General features: G+C 42.0%; 1 protein-coding gene across 1 annotated transcript in view; it reads right to left on the bottom strand.

The window, feature by feature from the left end:
- The window catches only part of gfm2 (GTP dependent ribosome recycling factor mitochondrial 2), a 19,855-nt gene extending 4,405 nt beyond the window's left edge, over window positions 1–15,450 (bottom strand). The window contains exons 1-19 of the mRNA XM_062056955.1: window positions 15,209–15,450; window positions 14,863–14,941; window positions 14,751–14,796; window positions 12,935–13,032; window positions 10,027–10,152; window positions 9,880–9,968; window positions 9,708–9,796; window positions 9,584–9,644; window positions 7,842–8,027; window positions 7,700–7,780; window positions 7,489–7,637; window positions 6,769–6,909; window positions 6,586–6,685; window positions 6,342–6,528; window positions 5,529–5,605; window positions 5,319–5,457; window positions 3,273–3,443; window positions 3,084–3,199; window positions 2,826–3,008 (exon numbers count right to left, since the gene is read on the bottom strand). Of these exons, the coding sequence (XP_061912939.1) occupies window positions 2,826–3,008; window positions 3,084–3,199; window positions 3,273–3,443; window positions 5,319–5,457; window positions 5,529–5,605; window positions 6,342–6,528; window positions 6,586–6,685; window positions 6,769–6,909; window positions 7,489–7,637; window positions 7,700–7,780; window positions 7,842–8,027; window positions 9,584–9,644; window positions 9,708–9,796; window positions 9,880–9,968; window positions 10,027–10,152; window positions 12,935–13,032; window positions 14,751–14,796; window positions 14,863–14,941; window positions 15,209–15,217 (2,127 nt within the window). The 5' untranslated portion in view covers window positions 15,218–15,450. The remainder of the gene's footprint in view (window positions 1–2,825; window positions 3,009–3,083; window positions 3,200–3,272; window positions 3,444–5,318; window positions 5,458–5,528; window positions 5,606–6,341; window positions 6,529–6,585; window positions 6,686–6,768; window positions 6,910–7,488; window positions 7,638–7,699; window positions 7,781–7,841; window positions 8,028–9,583; window positions 9,645–9,707; window positions 9,797–9,879; window positions 9,969–10,026; window positions 10,153–12,934; window positions 13,033–14,750; window positions 14,797–14,862; window positions 14,942–15,208) is intronic.

Genomic DNA, 15,450 nt, shown 5'->3' with positions numbered 1-15,450 from the left:
ACAAACATGGATCTTCGAAAAATGCAGATTCTTGTTAAAAGTTCAAGTTAAGTACCAAGTTAAAGTACCAATGATTGTCACACGCACACGAGGTGTGGTGAAATTATTCTCTGCATTTGACCCATCACCCTTGATAACCCCCTGGGAGGTGAGGGGAGCAGTGATCAGCAGCGGTGGCCGCGCCCGGGAATCATTGTACCGCTTGTCCTACATCAGCAATGTTTGGTTAGGTCAGTGCTTCTCAAATATTTTCTGTTACACCCCCCCGCCCCTTAGAAAAAAGAAAATATTTCGCGCCCACTCTCCACCGTGACTATAAATAGAATAATTTGTCCTATAAAACTACACCTCTGCATAACATTGTACGTTTATTGACATTAAAGGACACAACACACCGGTCTTTCCTCTGCTCCCACCGTGGTTACATTGAAGCCTTCATTATATTCTGGTATAGCAAAAAGAGCATGTTGCCGGAGGTCACATGCGCCCTCCCCACCCCACTATTTGAGAAGGACTAGGTTAGGTTAAAACAAAAGACATCCCATAACTTCATGTCTTCTATGTTTTCTCTCTACAGGCACTATTCCGCATAAAAATACTTCCCGGTAGACCTCACAAAAATGTAGTTATGCCTATTACCTGTTTTGTCTATTTTTTAAATTGTGCACAAAATTGGAAAAACTACCATATTTTCCGGACGATAGGGCGCACTGCCGATAAGCGGGTCTATTCAGGTTTTTTTTCATACAAAAGGCGCACCGGATTATAGGGCGCATTAAAGGGGTCTTATTATTTTATTTTTTTTCTAAATGTAAAACACTTCCTTGTGGTCTACATAACATGTAATGGTGGTTCTTTGGTCAAAATGTTGCATAGATGTTTTACAGATCATCTTCAAGTCGCTTTGTGACAGTCGCTTCAGGATGCGCCGTTTAGTGGGCGGTCTTATTTACGTGGCTCTTCTTCGGCAGCGTCTTCTCCCCGTCATCTTTGTTGTAGCGGTGTAGCGTGCAAGGACGGGAGTGGAAGAAGTGTCAAAAGATGGCGCTAACTGTTTTAATGACATTCAGACTTTACTTAAATTAATAACGGAGCAGCATCTTCTCATTCGTGGCTCACTAGTTTCCCAAGAAAAACCGTCCGACCAGAACTCTCTAATAACTAAAGTTCCTTGGGTGAATTATGTAAACTCACTACACCGGTAGTTTTTAGCGCTTCCATAGCGAGATACAAGTTAGAACTTTACGCTACTTTTTATTAGAAATGGCAACAACAGAGGATGAATGTCACATAACAAAATAGTGAAAAAGAAGAAGCTTATCGACTAAGGCATCGGCACGGACTACAGTGGCGGAGGTGAGCAAATTTTCAGGACTTATGCAGATCTCAAATACACATCAGCAGGTATCAGAAGGTAAGAAAAGTTGGTTTTGCATAATATTGTGAAACAAAACGCCAGATAATATGTCTGCTAATGGGTGCCATTTTGCAGTCCTTATACACACACCATAGTAATACTTGTATCTCTGATTACGGTAGCCAGACAAGCCATTAAGCGGTGCGGCTTCAAAGTCATACTAAAACATTTTGACAGATTATTGAGTGCCTTGTGTGATGTTCTATATTTTCAATGGAACATTTAAAGTTTTGGTGTTTACTGACATCATATTGCAGTCTACACGTATCTCTAATGTGTGACTACCATCTACTGGTCACACTTATCATTACAGCATGTACCAAATAAAATTGCTTCAAGGTCGGTAAGCACAACCAGAATTAATCCGTACATTGGGCGCACCGGGTTAGAAAGGCGCACTGGCGATTTTTGAGAAAATGAAATAATTTAAAGTGCGTCTTATGGTCCGAAAAATACGGTATTTTATTTGTTTAGTGTTTGGAACTAATATTGAAAACAATCCAGTAGGGGTGTAACGGTATGTGTATTTGTATTGAACCGTTTCGGTACGGGGGTTCCGGTTCGGTTCGGAGGTGTACTGAACGAGTTTCCACACGAACATATTAAGTAGCGTACCGCACGTTGTGTAAACAATGCACACCGAGGCACAACACACGGCATGCTAGCAGCTAACGGCTACGATAGACTGACCATACGTCCTCTTTTCACCGGACATGTCCTCTTTTGCAGAGCTGTCAGGGCGGAGTCTCTTAAATGCCTCAAATGTCCGGCATTTTGAGTTAGGGTTGCGTGTATTTTCAATGTACGTTCAGGGTTAAGAAGGGGTTAAAAACAAAACAAATTGTGCGCGCAGCAGCATTGGTGAAGGAGGGGCAGAGACAGAAAGAGCGAGAGAGTTATGATAAACGCGCTTGCATCGCCAGGCTCTGCTTTTTATCCACAGATTTATCACATTTAATTATCTATAGCAGGAGTGTCAAAAGTGTGCCCCGAAGGCACATTCTAAAAATACTATTAAAATAAACAAAAACATAACAAAAGTGAAATAAAAAAGCTAAAAGGTTAAATGTAATTTAGAAAAAGTTGCAATGTTGACTAATAAAACAAAGCTGTTTTTTTTTCTTTCAAACTGTCATTGCTCAAAACATAATATTGAATCAAAATCAAAGTTATTATGAATTATTGACCTATCCAAGGTTCCCATTACTTCACATCAAATATTCCATTAAGAAAAATATTTTTGGTGGAAGATTTTGCAAATTTGGTAAATAAATAACCCAAAAATGTATATTTTGTTTTCTTTCTGTACCGAAAATGAACCGAACCGTGACCTCTAAACCGAGGTACGTACCGAACCGAAATTTTTGTGTACCGTTACACCCCTACAATCCAGTCTAAATCTACTCACCCTTGTCTCCGCCAACGGCACGCTGGCCAGCAGCACCTTGTCGTCGTGACGACTCTGGACGTCCCGGACCGTCCCTCGTCTCTGGGCCAGGTCGCCCAGCACGGTGCCGAGGTGTTCCTCCCCGATTGTCACCTCCAGGCACATGACGGGCTCCAGCAGCTGTCCCCCGGCGAGCCTCAGGGCCTGCACAGAAGGACGGATGAAGCGAGAGCGGCCACACTGGCGTTGGTGAAGATGCGGGTTTGAACCGCTGCGCACCTTCAGCATGCAGCGGCACACGCAGGCAGAGACCATGGCCAAGGACGTTCCTGGTTCTGCGTTGACGCTTTGGATTAGGGTGGACACGCCCTGTACAGGGTAGCCCAGCAGCGGACCTGGAAGAGGAACGGTGGCTTGAACTCTCGATTGTATCTGAGATGCTCGCTCGCCTCAGGTCGGAAAGTTCACCTTGGAGATAGGAGCTGTGCACGCCGTTCTCCACCGCCTCTCGCACGTTTGCCGACAGAGTCTCGGCGGCTTCTTCCGCAAACGCCACCTGAGGCGAATTGTCGTCCGGTTGGACAACCACCTCCACTGTCACCACGTGTCTCTTCTCGCCCACCGTGCGGTCCAGTGTGTCTACGTCACAAGCCCAGTAAGTCACGTGATGAATGGAGGTGTTGGTAGTACCTGGGTGTGTGTACGTCGCGGCCAGTCCCTTTTTTCAATATAAAACTAAACTTGTTTTTTCAATATTTCTTAACAGGCCCAAAATGAAAATAACTGATTACAAATAAACTTCCAAATTTTTTACCCAGTTGAAACCTGGATTTAATGGATAACCAGCATTTGGACTTGTTTTTTGCAAACCCACACCAAGTTAACCTGGTAAAAGTAATCTGTAGACATACTGTATAGACCATTTCCAAAATATTTGAATATCATGGAAAAGTGTATTTATTTCCATAATTCCATTCAAAACTTTAAACTTCCATAGATTATAGCAGTGTTTTTCAACCTTTTTTGAGCCAAGGCACATTTTTTAGGGAGGCACACCACCAGAAGAAAAGGTTAAAAAATGTAACTCCACCAGGTCGTCGTGCCTTATTTTGAGTTTGTTGTTGTTTCCTGTTTGTAGTGCTTTAGTTCCTGTCTTGCGCTGTTATTTTGGTGACCCTTCCTGTTTTGTTGGTGTTCTCCTATAGCAGCCTTATGCTTTCCTTCGAGTGCTATTGCCCGCACCTGCTTTGTTTTCACAATCAAGACTATTTCAGTTGTGCGTACGCTATCCTTCTTTGTGGGGACATTGTTGATTGTCATGTCATGTACAGGCTCCACACGCTGTAAGTTTTTGCTGTCGTCCAGCATTCTGTTTTTGTTGACTTTGTAGCCAGTTCAGTTTTACTTTTGTTTTACATAGCCATCCCTATGCTTCAGTGCCTTTTCCTAGTGGGACTTGCCTTTTGTTCATTTTTAGTTTAAGCGTTACATACCTTTTTACCTGCACGCCGTCTCCCGCCGTGCTCTGCGTATTGGGATCACGACAAACCATCCTCGACGCGTTCCCACTTCTACAAAGCAATGAACTGCCACCTACTGATATGGAGTATTACAAGATTACCCTGCCAAGCTCTACACAGCACAGGCACTAGACAACGGCACATTATTATGATTATTGATTTGCAAAAAATATTTTTTTGGACCAATTAGGTGAAGTTGCATAATTTCCCACGACACACCAGACGGCACAGTGGTTGAAAGTCACTGGATTGTAGATTCAGGGCGCACAACTTAAACGATTTCAGGTATTTTGTTGTTTATTTATACATAATTTGAGTCTCCTGCTCACAAAATCGGCCCAAATTTTACAGGGCATGAATGTTTTAAACTTGAGTGTCACACACTACTCTTCAACTAAACTCAAAGCACCTGCACAGGTTGTCATTAAATTGCTTGACTTTGGTTCAATTGTCTCAGTTAGGATGAATATGGGGAAGACTGCAGACTTGACAGCTGGCCAGAAGACCATCATTGATACCCTCCATAGGATGTAAGCCACAAAAGTTCATAGCTAAGGAGGCTGGCTGTTCACAGAGTGCTGTGTCCAAGCATATCAATGGAAAGTCTAGTGGCCGGACAGAGAAGATTCATGAATCTGGCAGAGAAGTAAATGGGGATTTCTTCACAATATTCACAGAAATATTTGAGAAGCACTGGGTTAACTTCAACTTGATGGAGACTCCTATTTGTTCGGAACTTGATTTATTTATTTACCTTCAAGCCCAAATCCACAGATATCTACTTCCAGGTAAACTTTGAGTCTCAAAAAACGAGTTCAAATGCCCGTTATCGGTTATGTCTATTTTCTAACTGTGCACAAAATCGTAAATTGGAAAAAACGATTTGTTATCCTTTTAAGCCTGGAAAACAAAAACTACAAAAAAAAAGAAGTCCTTTTTTTGTGTTGATTTTATATTGAAAAACGGCTGGCGGTGACGTACACGTTGGTAGTACCTGCAGCAGAGGCCTGGTGGAGGATAGTCTCCCTGTACGCCACCTGGAGAGGGCCCAGGTGAGTCTCGATGCCGTATTCCCGCCGGATGCGATCGTGGATTATCTCGATGTGCAGCTCCCCCATCCCACACAAGATAGTCTGGGAACAGAATTGTGGGGGGGCGTGTGGGATTAAGGTGACAAGATGGCTGATCCAATCATGTGGTCTACCTGTCCAGAATCCGGGTCAATCCTGACTTTCAGACTGGGGTCTTCCCTCTGGAGGTTGCTCAGTGCGTTCTCAAGGTCTAAAAAGAAAGAGCTGGAACTAGAGATGTCCGATAATGGCTTTTTTACCGATATTCCGATATTGTCCGACTCTTAATTACCGATATCAACCGATACGATATATGTAGTCGTGGAATTAACACATTATTATGCCTAATTTTGTTGTGATGCCCCGCTGGATGCATTAAACAATGTAACAAGGTTTTCCAAATTAAATCAACTCAAGTTATGGAAAAAAAATGCCAACATGGCACTGCCATATTTATTATTGAAGTCACAAAGTGCATTATTTTTTTTAACATGCCTCAAAACAGCAGCTTGGAATTTGGGACATGCTCTCCCTCAGTGTGACGTGTATGGCTGTTGACCAAGTATGCCTTGCATTCACTTGTGTGTGTGAAAAGCCGTAGATACTATGTGACTGAACCGGCACGCAAATGCAGTGCCTTTAAGGCACGCCCCCAATATTGTTGTCTGGTTGGAAATCGGGAGAAATTCAGGAGAATGGTTGCACTGAAATTCGGGAGTCTCCCGGGAAAATCGGGAGTGTTGCCAAGTATGAATGCGAGACGCAACTGGTGTGTACTTCTCCACTCCGTACAGCGGCGATTTAAAAAGTCATAAATTTTACTTTTTGAAACCGATACCGATCATTTCCGATATTACATTTTTAGAGCATTTATCGGCCGATAATATCGGACATCTCTAGCTGGAACTGTAAGGGATGACGCCGAAGAACCTTCCGTAGTGACTGACCGGCCTGTTTGGACATGGTGGGCGGCTCAATGGTGCAGAAAAAGACCGGATCGGGGACCTCCACCCCCGAAAGGACCACGTCGGTTTGTTGGTCACGCCCCTTTCCCGACTTGCCCTCCTTCTGTGCCCTGCGGGCGGCGGCGGCGGCCGACGCTTTGGATGAGACGATGGTGTCTCCTGTTACCGTCTGCCAAGAGCAAGAAGGTGTGAGAAAGAACAAAGGTGAGGAAGGAGTGGCACGCACCTGCTTCAGTCCGACAGTCAGGGCGATGTTTCCCGCCGTCAAGGAGGGGATTTCCACGTGCTGGTCAGCAAACGGCACGAGAAGTCTGCTCATCTTCTCGCTGGTGAGGAAATAGCGGATTTAGCATGTTGACATTTTTGGCGTCTAAAAAAAACAAAAAACCCCAGCAGGCGGTGGACATACGTGCTGTTCCTGTTGATGTTGTGGAGCGCCGTCTGGGCTTTTAGCGTACCCGAGTAGATGCGGAGGAAGACCAGAGGGCCGCGCTGCTTGTCGTGGAGAACCTTAAAGGCCAGGGCGCACAAGTCGTCCTTGTACCAGCGCCTGCACAAGCACAACAACGATGATACATGAACGCTACGCCACCATTGATGTAGCGTGCCGTTTGTTACAGCGGAGGCCACTTTTTAGGGAAGCTGTTGTTCCCCGAGAGGCAGTGGTGAGTAGAGATCGACTGATTGTTGGCACCATTATTTAACATTGTTATTAGGGATGTCCGATAATGGCTTTTTTGCCGATATCCGATATTGTCCAACTCTTAATTACAGATACCGATATTAACCGATACCGATATATACAGTCGTGGAATTAACACATTATGCCTAATTTGGACAACCAGGTATAGTGAAGATAAGGTCGGTATATATACATACGTATATGTTATCACTACTAGTCAGTTTCCTTCAAAATAATGTTAAAAACACAACTTAAAGCCTTGTCCAGCTGTTTACGGATGTATATATTTCATGTTTAAATAACTTTTACTGCAAAAGAATATTGAGCACAAATATTGATTACCAGCCTCCTTGACTACTAATAATCGGTATCGGCCCTGGAAAAAAAAAACATATCGATCGATCTCTAGTAGTGAGTTATTGGAGCAAGTCGGGATATTCCACTCACACCAGGTCATGGGGCCGCTCGTCCGGGGCGGGCAGGAAGGCGGCGATGGCGTCCATGAGAGGCTGAACGCCTTTATTGCGTAAAGAGCTGCCGCAGAGCACCGGGACTCCTTTACGTTCCAAAGTGATCCTTCTCAGGGCCTCTTGGAGCTGAGGACATATTCCACAACCTCGTTTGTATTTACCTTGACACAATGTGGCAGCCAACTCACTTTTATTGAAGGAACGGCATCGAAATTGTCACCGAAGTCAGTCAGCAGCACCTCCGCAAACTCATCATCCAAATCTGCAACCTGGAGTTGACCACTTTCAAATAAAAAGTGTCCGCAAGTAGTGTTAAAAATGTGTACCTGCCTGCTCGATTAAAGCGGTTCTGGCCTGGCGGACCTCCTGCGCCAGCTCCGGTTCCTTCCACTCACTGACAGGTTTGACCTCAAAAACGCGCCCGTCGTCCTCCCGCTCGTTCAGCTTCCACGCCAGCCTCTGATTGGTCAACAGGTCAACTACGCCGGAGAAATTCTTTCCTGTGCCGACTGGAATCTACAAAAGGAAACAAAAAAATTGTTGGGTTCTATACGGTGATTTCACTGTACAGTGGAACCTCGTTTACCAACCTCTCTATTTGCAAACTTTTCGGGTTACAAACGTTTAGATTGAGCCAAATATGTCTGTGTGTGCGAACGCTTCATTCATTTAATTTTGTGCCTGCTGGTATTTAAGAGATTGAGGTAGCCGGCTTCGTACCGCAGCAAGTTTTTAATTGTGATGAGACCGAACTTCTCTGGAAAAATATCAAAACTACCTCTCGTTCAGAGGCTTCTTTTCCAAGAGAACACACACGGCCCCTCCCCCGGCCCCCTCCCTTCTCGCCCTCTGTCTGCTCCTTTCTCTCTTGTGAGTTGTTCCATTGGTGACGTTAATTGAAGTACTTTTTTAAATGTTTGTTATTGTAGCATTATGGTTGTTAAAGGTAAGGATTTTTGTGATTTCTGATCGTTTGTGAGAGCACCTATGGGACTGCAAAGCAGCGCAAACAGGACAGTTTAGTTTGTCGTCGTCGTTTTAGCTTGTTAAAAAAAAGAATAATTTACTTTTTTAAATAACCCATCATATCCTTGTTATGTTTGTTTGATATACAGTACTGTTGTACAGCACTTTATATTGTGTTCAAGGTAGACATGTCCGATAATGGCTTTTTTGCCGATATCCGATATTGTCCAACTCTTAATTACCGATTCCGATATCAACCGATACCGATATATACAGTTGTGGAATTAACACATTATTATGCCTAATTTTGTTGTGATGCCCCGCTGGATGCATTAAACAATGTAACTTTACCATGAATTGATTAACGTGGACCCCGACTTAAACAAGTTGAAAAACTTATTCGGGTGTTATCATTTAGTGGTCAATTGTACGGAATATGTACTGTACTGTGCAATCTACTAATACAAGTTTCAATCAATCAATCAAAAACAAGGTTTTCCAAAATAAGAGAACAACTTAAACTCCAGTTATGGAAAAAAAAAGTGCCAAAATGGCACTGCCATATTTGTTATTGAAGTCACAAAGTGCATTATTTTTTTTAACATGCCTCAAAACAGCAGCTTGGAATTTGGGACATGCTCTCCCTGAGATAATCTTGATACTCACTACAACTATGGGAAATACTATACTTTGACTTTCACAAAGTGCATTATTTTTATTTTTTTTAAACATGCCTCAAAACAACAGCTACAAAAACAATGAAGGCACACAGCTTCAGTCCAGAGTATACTAGAGAAATTCGGGAGTCTCTGGAAATCGGGAGGGTTGGCAAGTATGACGATATTATCGGACATCTCTAGTTCAAAGTGTACAAACCTTCACTAAAAATATGGATTTTTGCCAAGACTGGAACCCATTTTTCATATTTACATTGTTTCTTGTGGAGAATTTTGCTTCACTATAAGACCTTTTCCATTTACGAACCCTGTTAAATAACCAATTACATTCGTAAATCGAGGTTCCACTGAATATAGTTTCCTTTGCTCTTATAGATGCCAATATTTTCAAATGCAATATTTCTTATGTCCTCCCCACATTAATTTTACCTGAAGGAGGACTGGGTTGGCTTTTAACTTCTGCCTGATGCTCTCAATGGAAAAACTGAGGCTGAAAGAAGGAAAAATCCAGTTTTAAACATGAAAACATGTTTTTTGTGGAATATTCTCCTACTTGGCTGCAGGCTTGTCCATCTTGTTGAGGAAACAAACACACGGGACGTGATGCTTCTCAGCTTGCCTCCACACAGTCAAAGTCTGAGCCTGAAAGATCCGAGCCAGCACTTTGGTTTATTAGAGAACTCCACCTTATTTAATTTTTAAATAAGAACCGACATAGTTCAAACCTCGACGCCTGCAGATGCATCGAACACGACCACGGCCCCGTCGAGAACGCGAAGAGCCCGCTCTACCTCCAGAGTGAAGTCCACGTGACCTGCCGTCAAAACCATTCAAATGTCTGCCTTAAAAAAGTCAAACAGTCGTGTCGGTACCTGGAGTGTCGATCAGGTTGATTCTGTGGCCTTTCCAGTCAAACGTAACCGCTGCCGACTGGATGGTGATTCCACGCTCGCGCTCTTGAGCCATGAAGTCGGTCACTGTGTCTCCGTCGTCCACATCTGGAACAGCAACAAGGAGTGTTTAGAAACAGGACGTCTATCATCTGAAATCACTTTAAAACAGGGGTTCCTAACCTTTTTCTTCTCAGGGCCAACTTGTCCACTACACAACTCAAATATTAACACTGAATTAGTAATCTTACTCTTCGTTTGAATCATAGTCAATAATTAGATCTCACCTACTTACAGTTTACAACTGGGGATGTCCGATAATGGCTTTTTTGCCGATATCCGATATTCCGATACTGTCCAACTCTTAATTACCGATACCGATATCAACCGATACGATATATACAGTCGTGCAATTAACACATTATTATGCCTAATTTGGACAACCAGGTATGGTGAAGATAAGGTCCTTTTTAAAAAAATTTATTAAATAAAATAAGATAAATAAATTAAAAACATTTTCTTGAATAAAAAAGAAAGTAAAACAATATACAAACAGTTACATAGAAACTAGTAATTAATGAAAATGAGTAAAATTAACTGTTAAAGGTTAGTACTATTAGTGGACCAGCAGCACGCACAATCATGTGTGCTTACGGACTGTATCCCTTGCAGACTGTATTGATATATATTGATATATAATGTAGGAACCAGAATATTAATAACAGAAAGAAATAACCCTTTTGTGTGAATGAGTGTAAATGGGGGAGGGAGGTTTTTTGGGTTGGTGCACTAATTGTAAGTGTATCTTGTGTTTTTTATGTTGATTTAATTCATTTAAAAAAAAAAGTAAAAAAATAAATAAAAATACTGATAATAAAAACACTGATACCGATAATTTCCGATATTACATTTTAAAGCATTTATCGGCCGATATTATCGGACATCTCTATTTACAACCTTGTCAAATGATATGAAAGCATGTGTTCACCACAAGGCTTAGGTCAGGCAGATTACAACAATAAATACTAATCGAATATACTGCAAGAGAAGGGACTCAAAAACTGATAAATTATATTTGCATTCAATTATGCAGTGGTAAAATAAATACATTATAACTAAATGAATAATAGCTAATATATGTTTAACTAAACTGTCAAATAAGTGCAAATGATAACACAGCTTCACCACTTTGGTCATTATTTTTGCGCTTAAACTATGACTTTAGTTTCAGACTTTTTCTGTTTGTTTGATATTGTCATTACTGCCACAAGTGGTGAACAAGGGTATTACAACCGAGTACCCCTGCAGCCCATACAGACCACAATTGAGAAACTTTTTATTTTATTTTTTAAACGGTTATAAAAAACAAAATTTGGCTACCATTATTAGCGTCAATGTGAACTTCCTCGCGCTGTAATAGTCTACATCAGGGGTGCCCACACTTTTTCTGCAGGCGAGCTACTTTTCAATTGACCAAGTCCAGGGGATCTACCTTATTCATATATCTAATTTACTTTTATTTATGAAAGAGACGTTTTTGTTCACAAGTTAAAAGGTGTTTAATGATAATACAAGCATTTTTAACACATATAGATTCATTTCTTTCATGAAGACAATAATATAAGTTGGTGTATTACCTGATTCTGCATTGATTGGAATCAGACAGTAGTGCTGAGCTGATAATGTCCACCTCCTTTCTGTCCAATACCACATGAAAGTGGTTGTTTTTTGGCATCTTATTTGTCCAGCTTCCATACTCGTTTATATACACTTTACAAGAAATACATTGGCAGCAAACGCCGTAGCTTGCTAGCTTGTGCACGCTGGCTTTCTGAGACTCTTATTTTGTTAGCACAGGCATGATGAAGCAGGGCTTTTATTGTGAAGACAGGAACTGTGCGGTCGGTCTTTAGAGTTTGGACAGCATAAAAAGTGTTTCTCGCCTTCCTCTCTGTCATTTTTTCTTAATAACGAGCTCACAAGACCCTCGGGTGCCGTAAATGTCAATCAAGTGACGAAAGTGACGTCTTAGTAAAAATTGATGATCGCAAATTTTTAGGACTATTTTTTTATTTTTATGCCTGGCTGGCATAGGATGCTTAATCTTTGTCCTCTTTTTTTTTTTTGTAAAAGCTATAAAACAATCCTTGTTAGTGTTGACTTGTTAAAGTGCTTATTGCTGATTTATGAAGTGAAGTTTTCTGCCTTATTTACTATGGCATGCACTGCTCCATGCCACCAGAGGGCAGTGTTGTTTGTAAAATGTCTGGCCAGATCATTTGTATTGGCACACATGATATTAAAAAAAAAATGATACATAGTTTTTTGGCATCCTCCACGATCGACCCGTAGCTCGCGATCGACGTAATGGGCATCCCTGGTCTACGTGATTACTGGTCCGAAGTTACAATGAAAGACATATAATTGTAAATAATTACTTACTTGTAGCGCAAGTGGCAAAGTCTACACGAGGTAAGTCAACACAAAGTTGTTCATTTTAAAATTAATTTGTTTTCGAGGAAAATTTCTGCGCTGATGCGCTTGCTCACTAGCGTTGTGTTGCTCTTTTTGACAAAGCAGCTCATTTTGACAGAATAAAATGATCTTAGACGTTACGTAAATAAACATGTCGGTAACAATTTTAGAGCAAATGAAAATACAGATTCACCACTTTTGTCATATTTTTTGCCCTTAAGAAACTTCTCTATGACTTTGGCTCCAGACTTCTTCTGTTTGATATTGTTTTTACAGCCACCAGTGGCGAAAAAGTGTATTACAACAGAGTACCCCTGCGGCCCATGTGGACCACAGCCGAGAAACAGATATTTTTAGCAGCCTTCTCGTGGGCGCTCACGGCCCTATGGTTAAGAAACACTGACTTAAAACACACCTCCCAGTGCTCGGGTATAGCCAGAGTAGTAAAGCATCCTCTCCGTGGTGGTGGTCTTTCCCGCGTCGATGTGGGCCATGATGCCAATGTTCCGGATCCTGCGTACACAATTTGCAGTTTGATATGAATCAGAGTCAAAATTCCTTGTTTGTTTAACATGCAAAGATTTTGACTTGGTAGGCTGTGCTCTCTCGTTCGATGTAGACAATAAATATCAACGATGAACTAAGAATATAAACGAGCACTTAAATAACTAAGATCCATCTATCCATCTTCTTCCGCTTATCCAAGCAGCCTGAGCAGAGAACCCCAGACTTCCCTCTCCCCAGCCACTTCGTCCAGCTAATACACTATATTGCCAAAAGTATTTGGCCACCCATCTAAATGATCAGAATCAGGTGTCCTAATCACTTGGCCCGGCCACAGGTGTATAAAATCAAGCACTTAGGCATGTTTCTACAAACACTTGTGAAAGAATGGGCCACTCTCAGTTATTTCCAGCGTGGAACTGTCGTAGGATGCCACCTGTGCAACAAATCCGGTCGTGAAATGTCCTCGCTACTAAATATTCCAAACTCAACTGTCAGCTTTATTATAAGAAAATGAAAGAGTTTGGGAACAACAGCAACTCAGCCACAAAGTGGTAGGTCAAGTAAACTGACAGAGAGGGGTCAGCGGATGCTGAAGCGCATAGTGCAAAGACTTTCTGCACAGTCAGTTGCTACAGAGCTCCGAACGTCATGTGACCTTCCAATTAGCCCACGTACAGTACGCAGAGAGCTTCATGGAGTGGGTTTCCATGGCCGAGCAGCTGCGTCTAAGCCATACATCACCAAGTCCAATGCAAAGCGTGGGATGCAGTGGTGTAAAGCACGTCGCCACTGGACTCTAGAGCAGTGGAGACGCCTTCTCTGGAGTGATGAATCACGCTTTTCCATCTGGCAATCTGATGGACGAGTCTGCGTTTGGAGGTTGCCAGGAGAACGGTACATTTCGGACTGCATTGTGCCGAGTGTGAAATTTGGTGGAGGAGGAATTATGGTGTGGGGTTGTTTTTCAGGAGTTGGGCTTTGCCCTTTAGTTCCAGTAAAAGGAACTTTGAATGCTCCAGGATACCAAAACATTTTGGACAATTCCATGTTCCCAACATTGTGGGAACATTTCCAACATGACTGTGCACCAGTGCACAAAGCAAGGTCCATAAAGACATGGATGACAGAGTCTGGTGTGGATGAACTTGACTGGCCTGCACAGAGTCCTGACCTGAACCCGATAAAACACCTTTGGGATGAATTAGAACGGAGACTGAGAGCCAGGCCTTCTCGACCAACATAAGCGTGTGACCTCACCAATGCGCTTTTGGAAGAATGGCGGAAAAATTCCTATAAACACACTCCGCAACCTCGTGGACAGCCTTCCCAGAAGAGTTGAAGCTGTAATAGCTGCAAAAGGTGGACCCACATCCTATTGAACCCTATGGGTTAGGAATGGGATGGCACTTCAAGTTCACATGTGAGTCAAGGCAGGTGGCCAAATACTTTTGGCAATATAGTGTATGTGCAAGGCTAATAAATAATAGTGCAATGGTCAATAGAACAAAAGGTAAAAAGGATGATGACGTGAACATGAGTTAATACATTCACAGTGACTGATTAGTTCCAGAGTTATATTTGCGGGTTTCAGAATAATAGCCCGGGGGAAAAAATGTTTTTATGACGGGTTGTTTTGGCGTATAGTAATCTGTAACGCCATACGCTAAATAAAAACCTAAACCATTCCTATCCATTTAAATACCTTCAGTTTTAGAAAAACTTACTTGCATACATCCGGGTTGACCACAGACCGCAGTGACTTGACATCGTCTGTATCAATGAAATATATTTTTGTGTTAGCTGGATGAGTTTTCTTTCATTTTGAATTGATCTTACCTGGCAGAAAGCTGTATTTTCTTTTTAGAAAGCAGTTCCATCTGCGGTACTGCAGCTCAGCCCTTGACAAACACCGCTTCTGCAAACGAGACAGATGTATTATGTGAATCACAACTTAACTACTTTTTTATTTAAATTGTGTTGCAAATTGAGAACAGAGAGTGAACAAATGTTTTAGTAATTGCTATGAAGCGGGAAAGAGGTCGTCTGTGTCTTCCTGCTTTTCGGACATGTTATAAAGATAACCTGTGTGATCATCATATTGTAACTGTATGCACACAGCTATCATGTTATGAACATACTTCACACATGTTTTAAACATGTTTCAGAGAAAACGTCATCTTACCCAAAGCATCCTTTAAATGTCTTATAGTGTCCACATAATGTAGTAATAATCTCTGTGACCTCCAGTCTGTCTTCGCAGGAGACGACGCTATTGTTACACAACGCGTGGATCAGGTAAAACTACGAACATTGTGGATGTTTGCAGACCAGTAACTAACATGACCAGAAAACAAATCCGCTCAATTAATACTTTAAAACGTTAAAAGGCGGCATCGTTTTGGACTGTTCCACTAAGTCCAGCTC

Source organism: Entelurus aequoreus, linkage group LG08 (genome assembly GCF_033978785.1).
Source record: "Entelurus aequoreus isolate RoL-2023_Sb linkage group LG08, RoL_Eaeq_v1.1, whole genome shotgun sequence".
NCBI classification, from domain to species: Eukaryota; Metazoa; Chordata; class Actinopteri; order Syngnathiformes; family Syngnathidae; genus Entelurus; species Entelurus aequoreus.
Note: the sequence above shows the minus strand (reverse complement) of the source record. Positions and strands in the feature narration are given on the sequence as shown.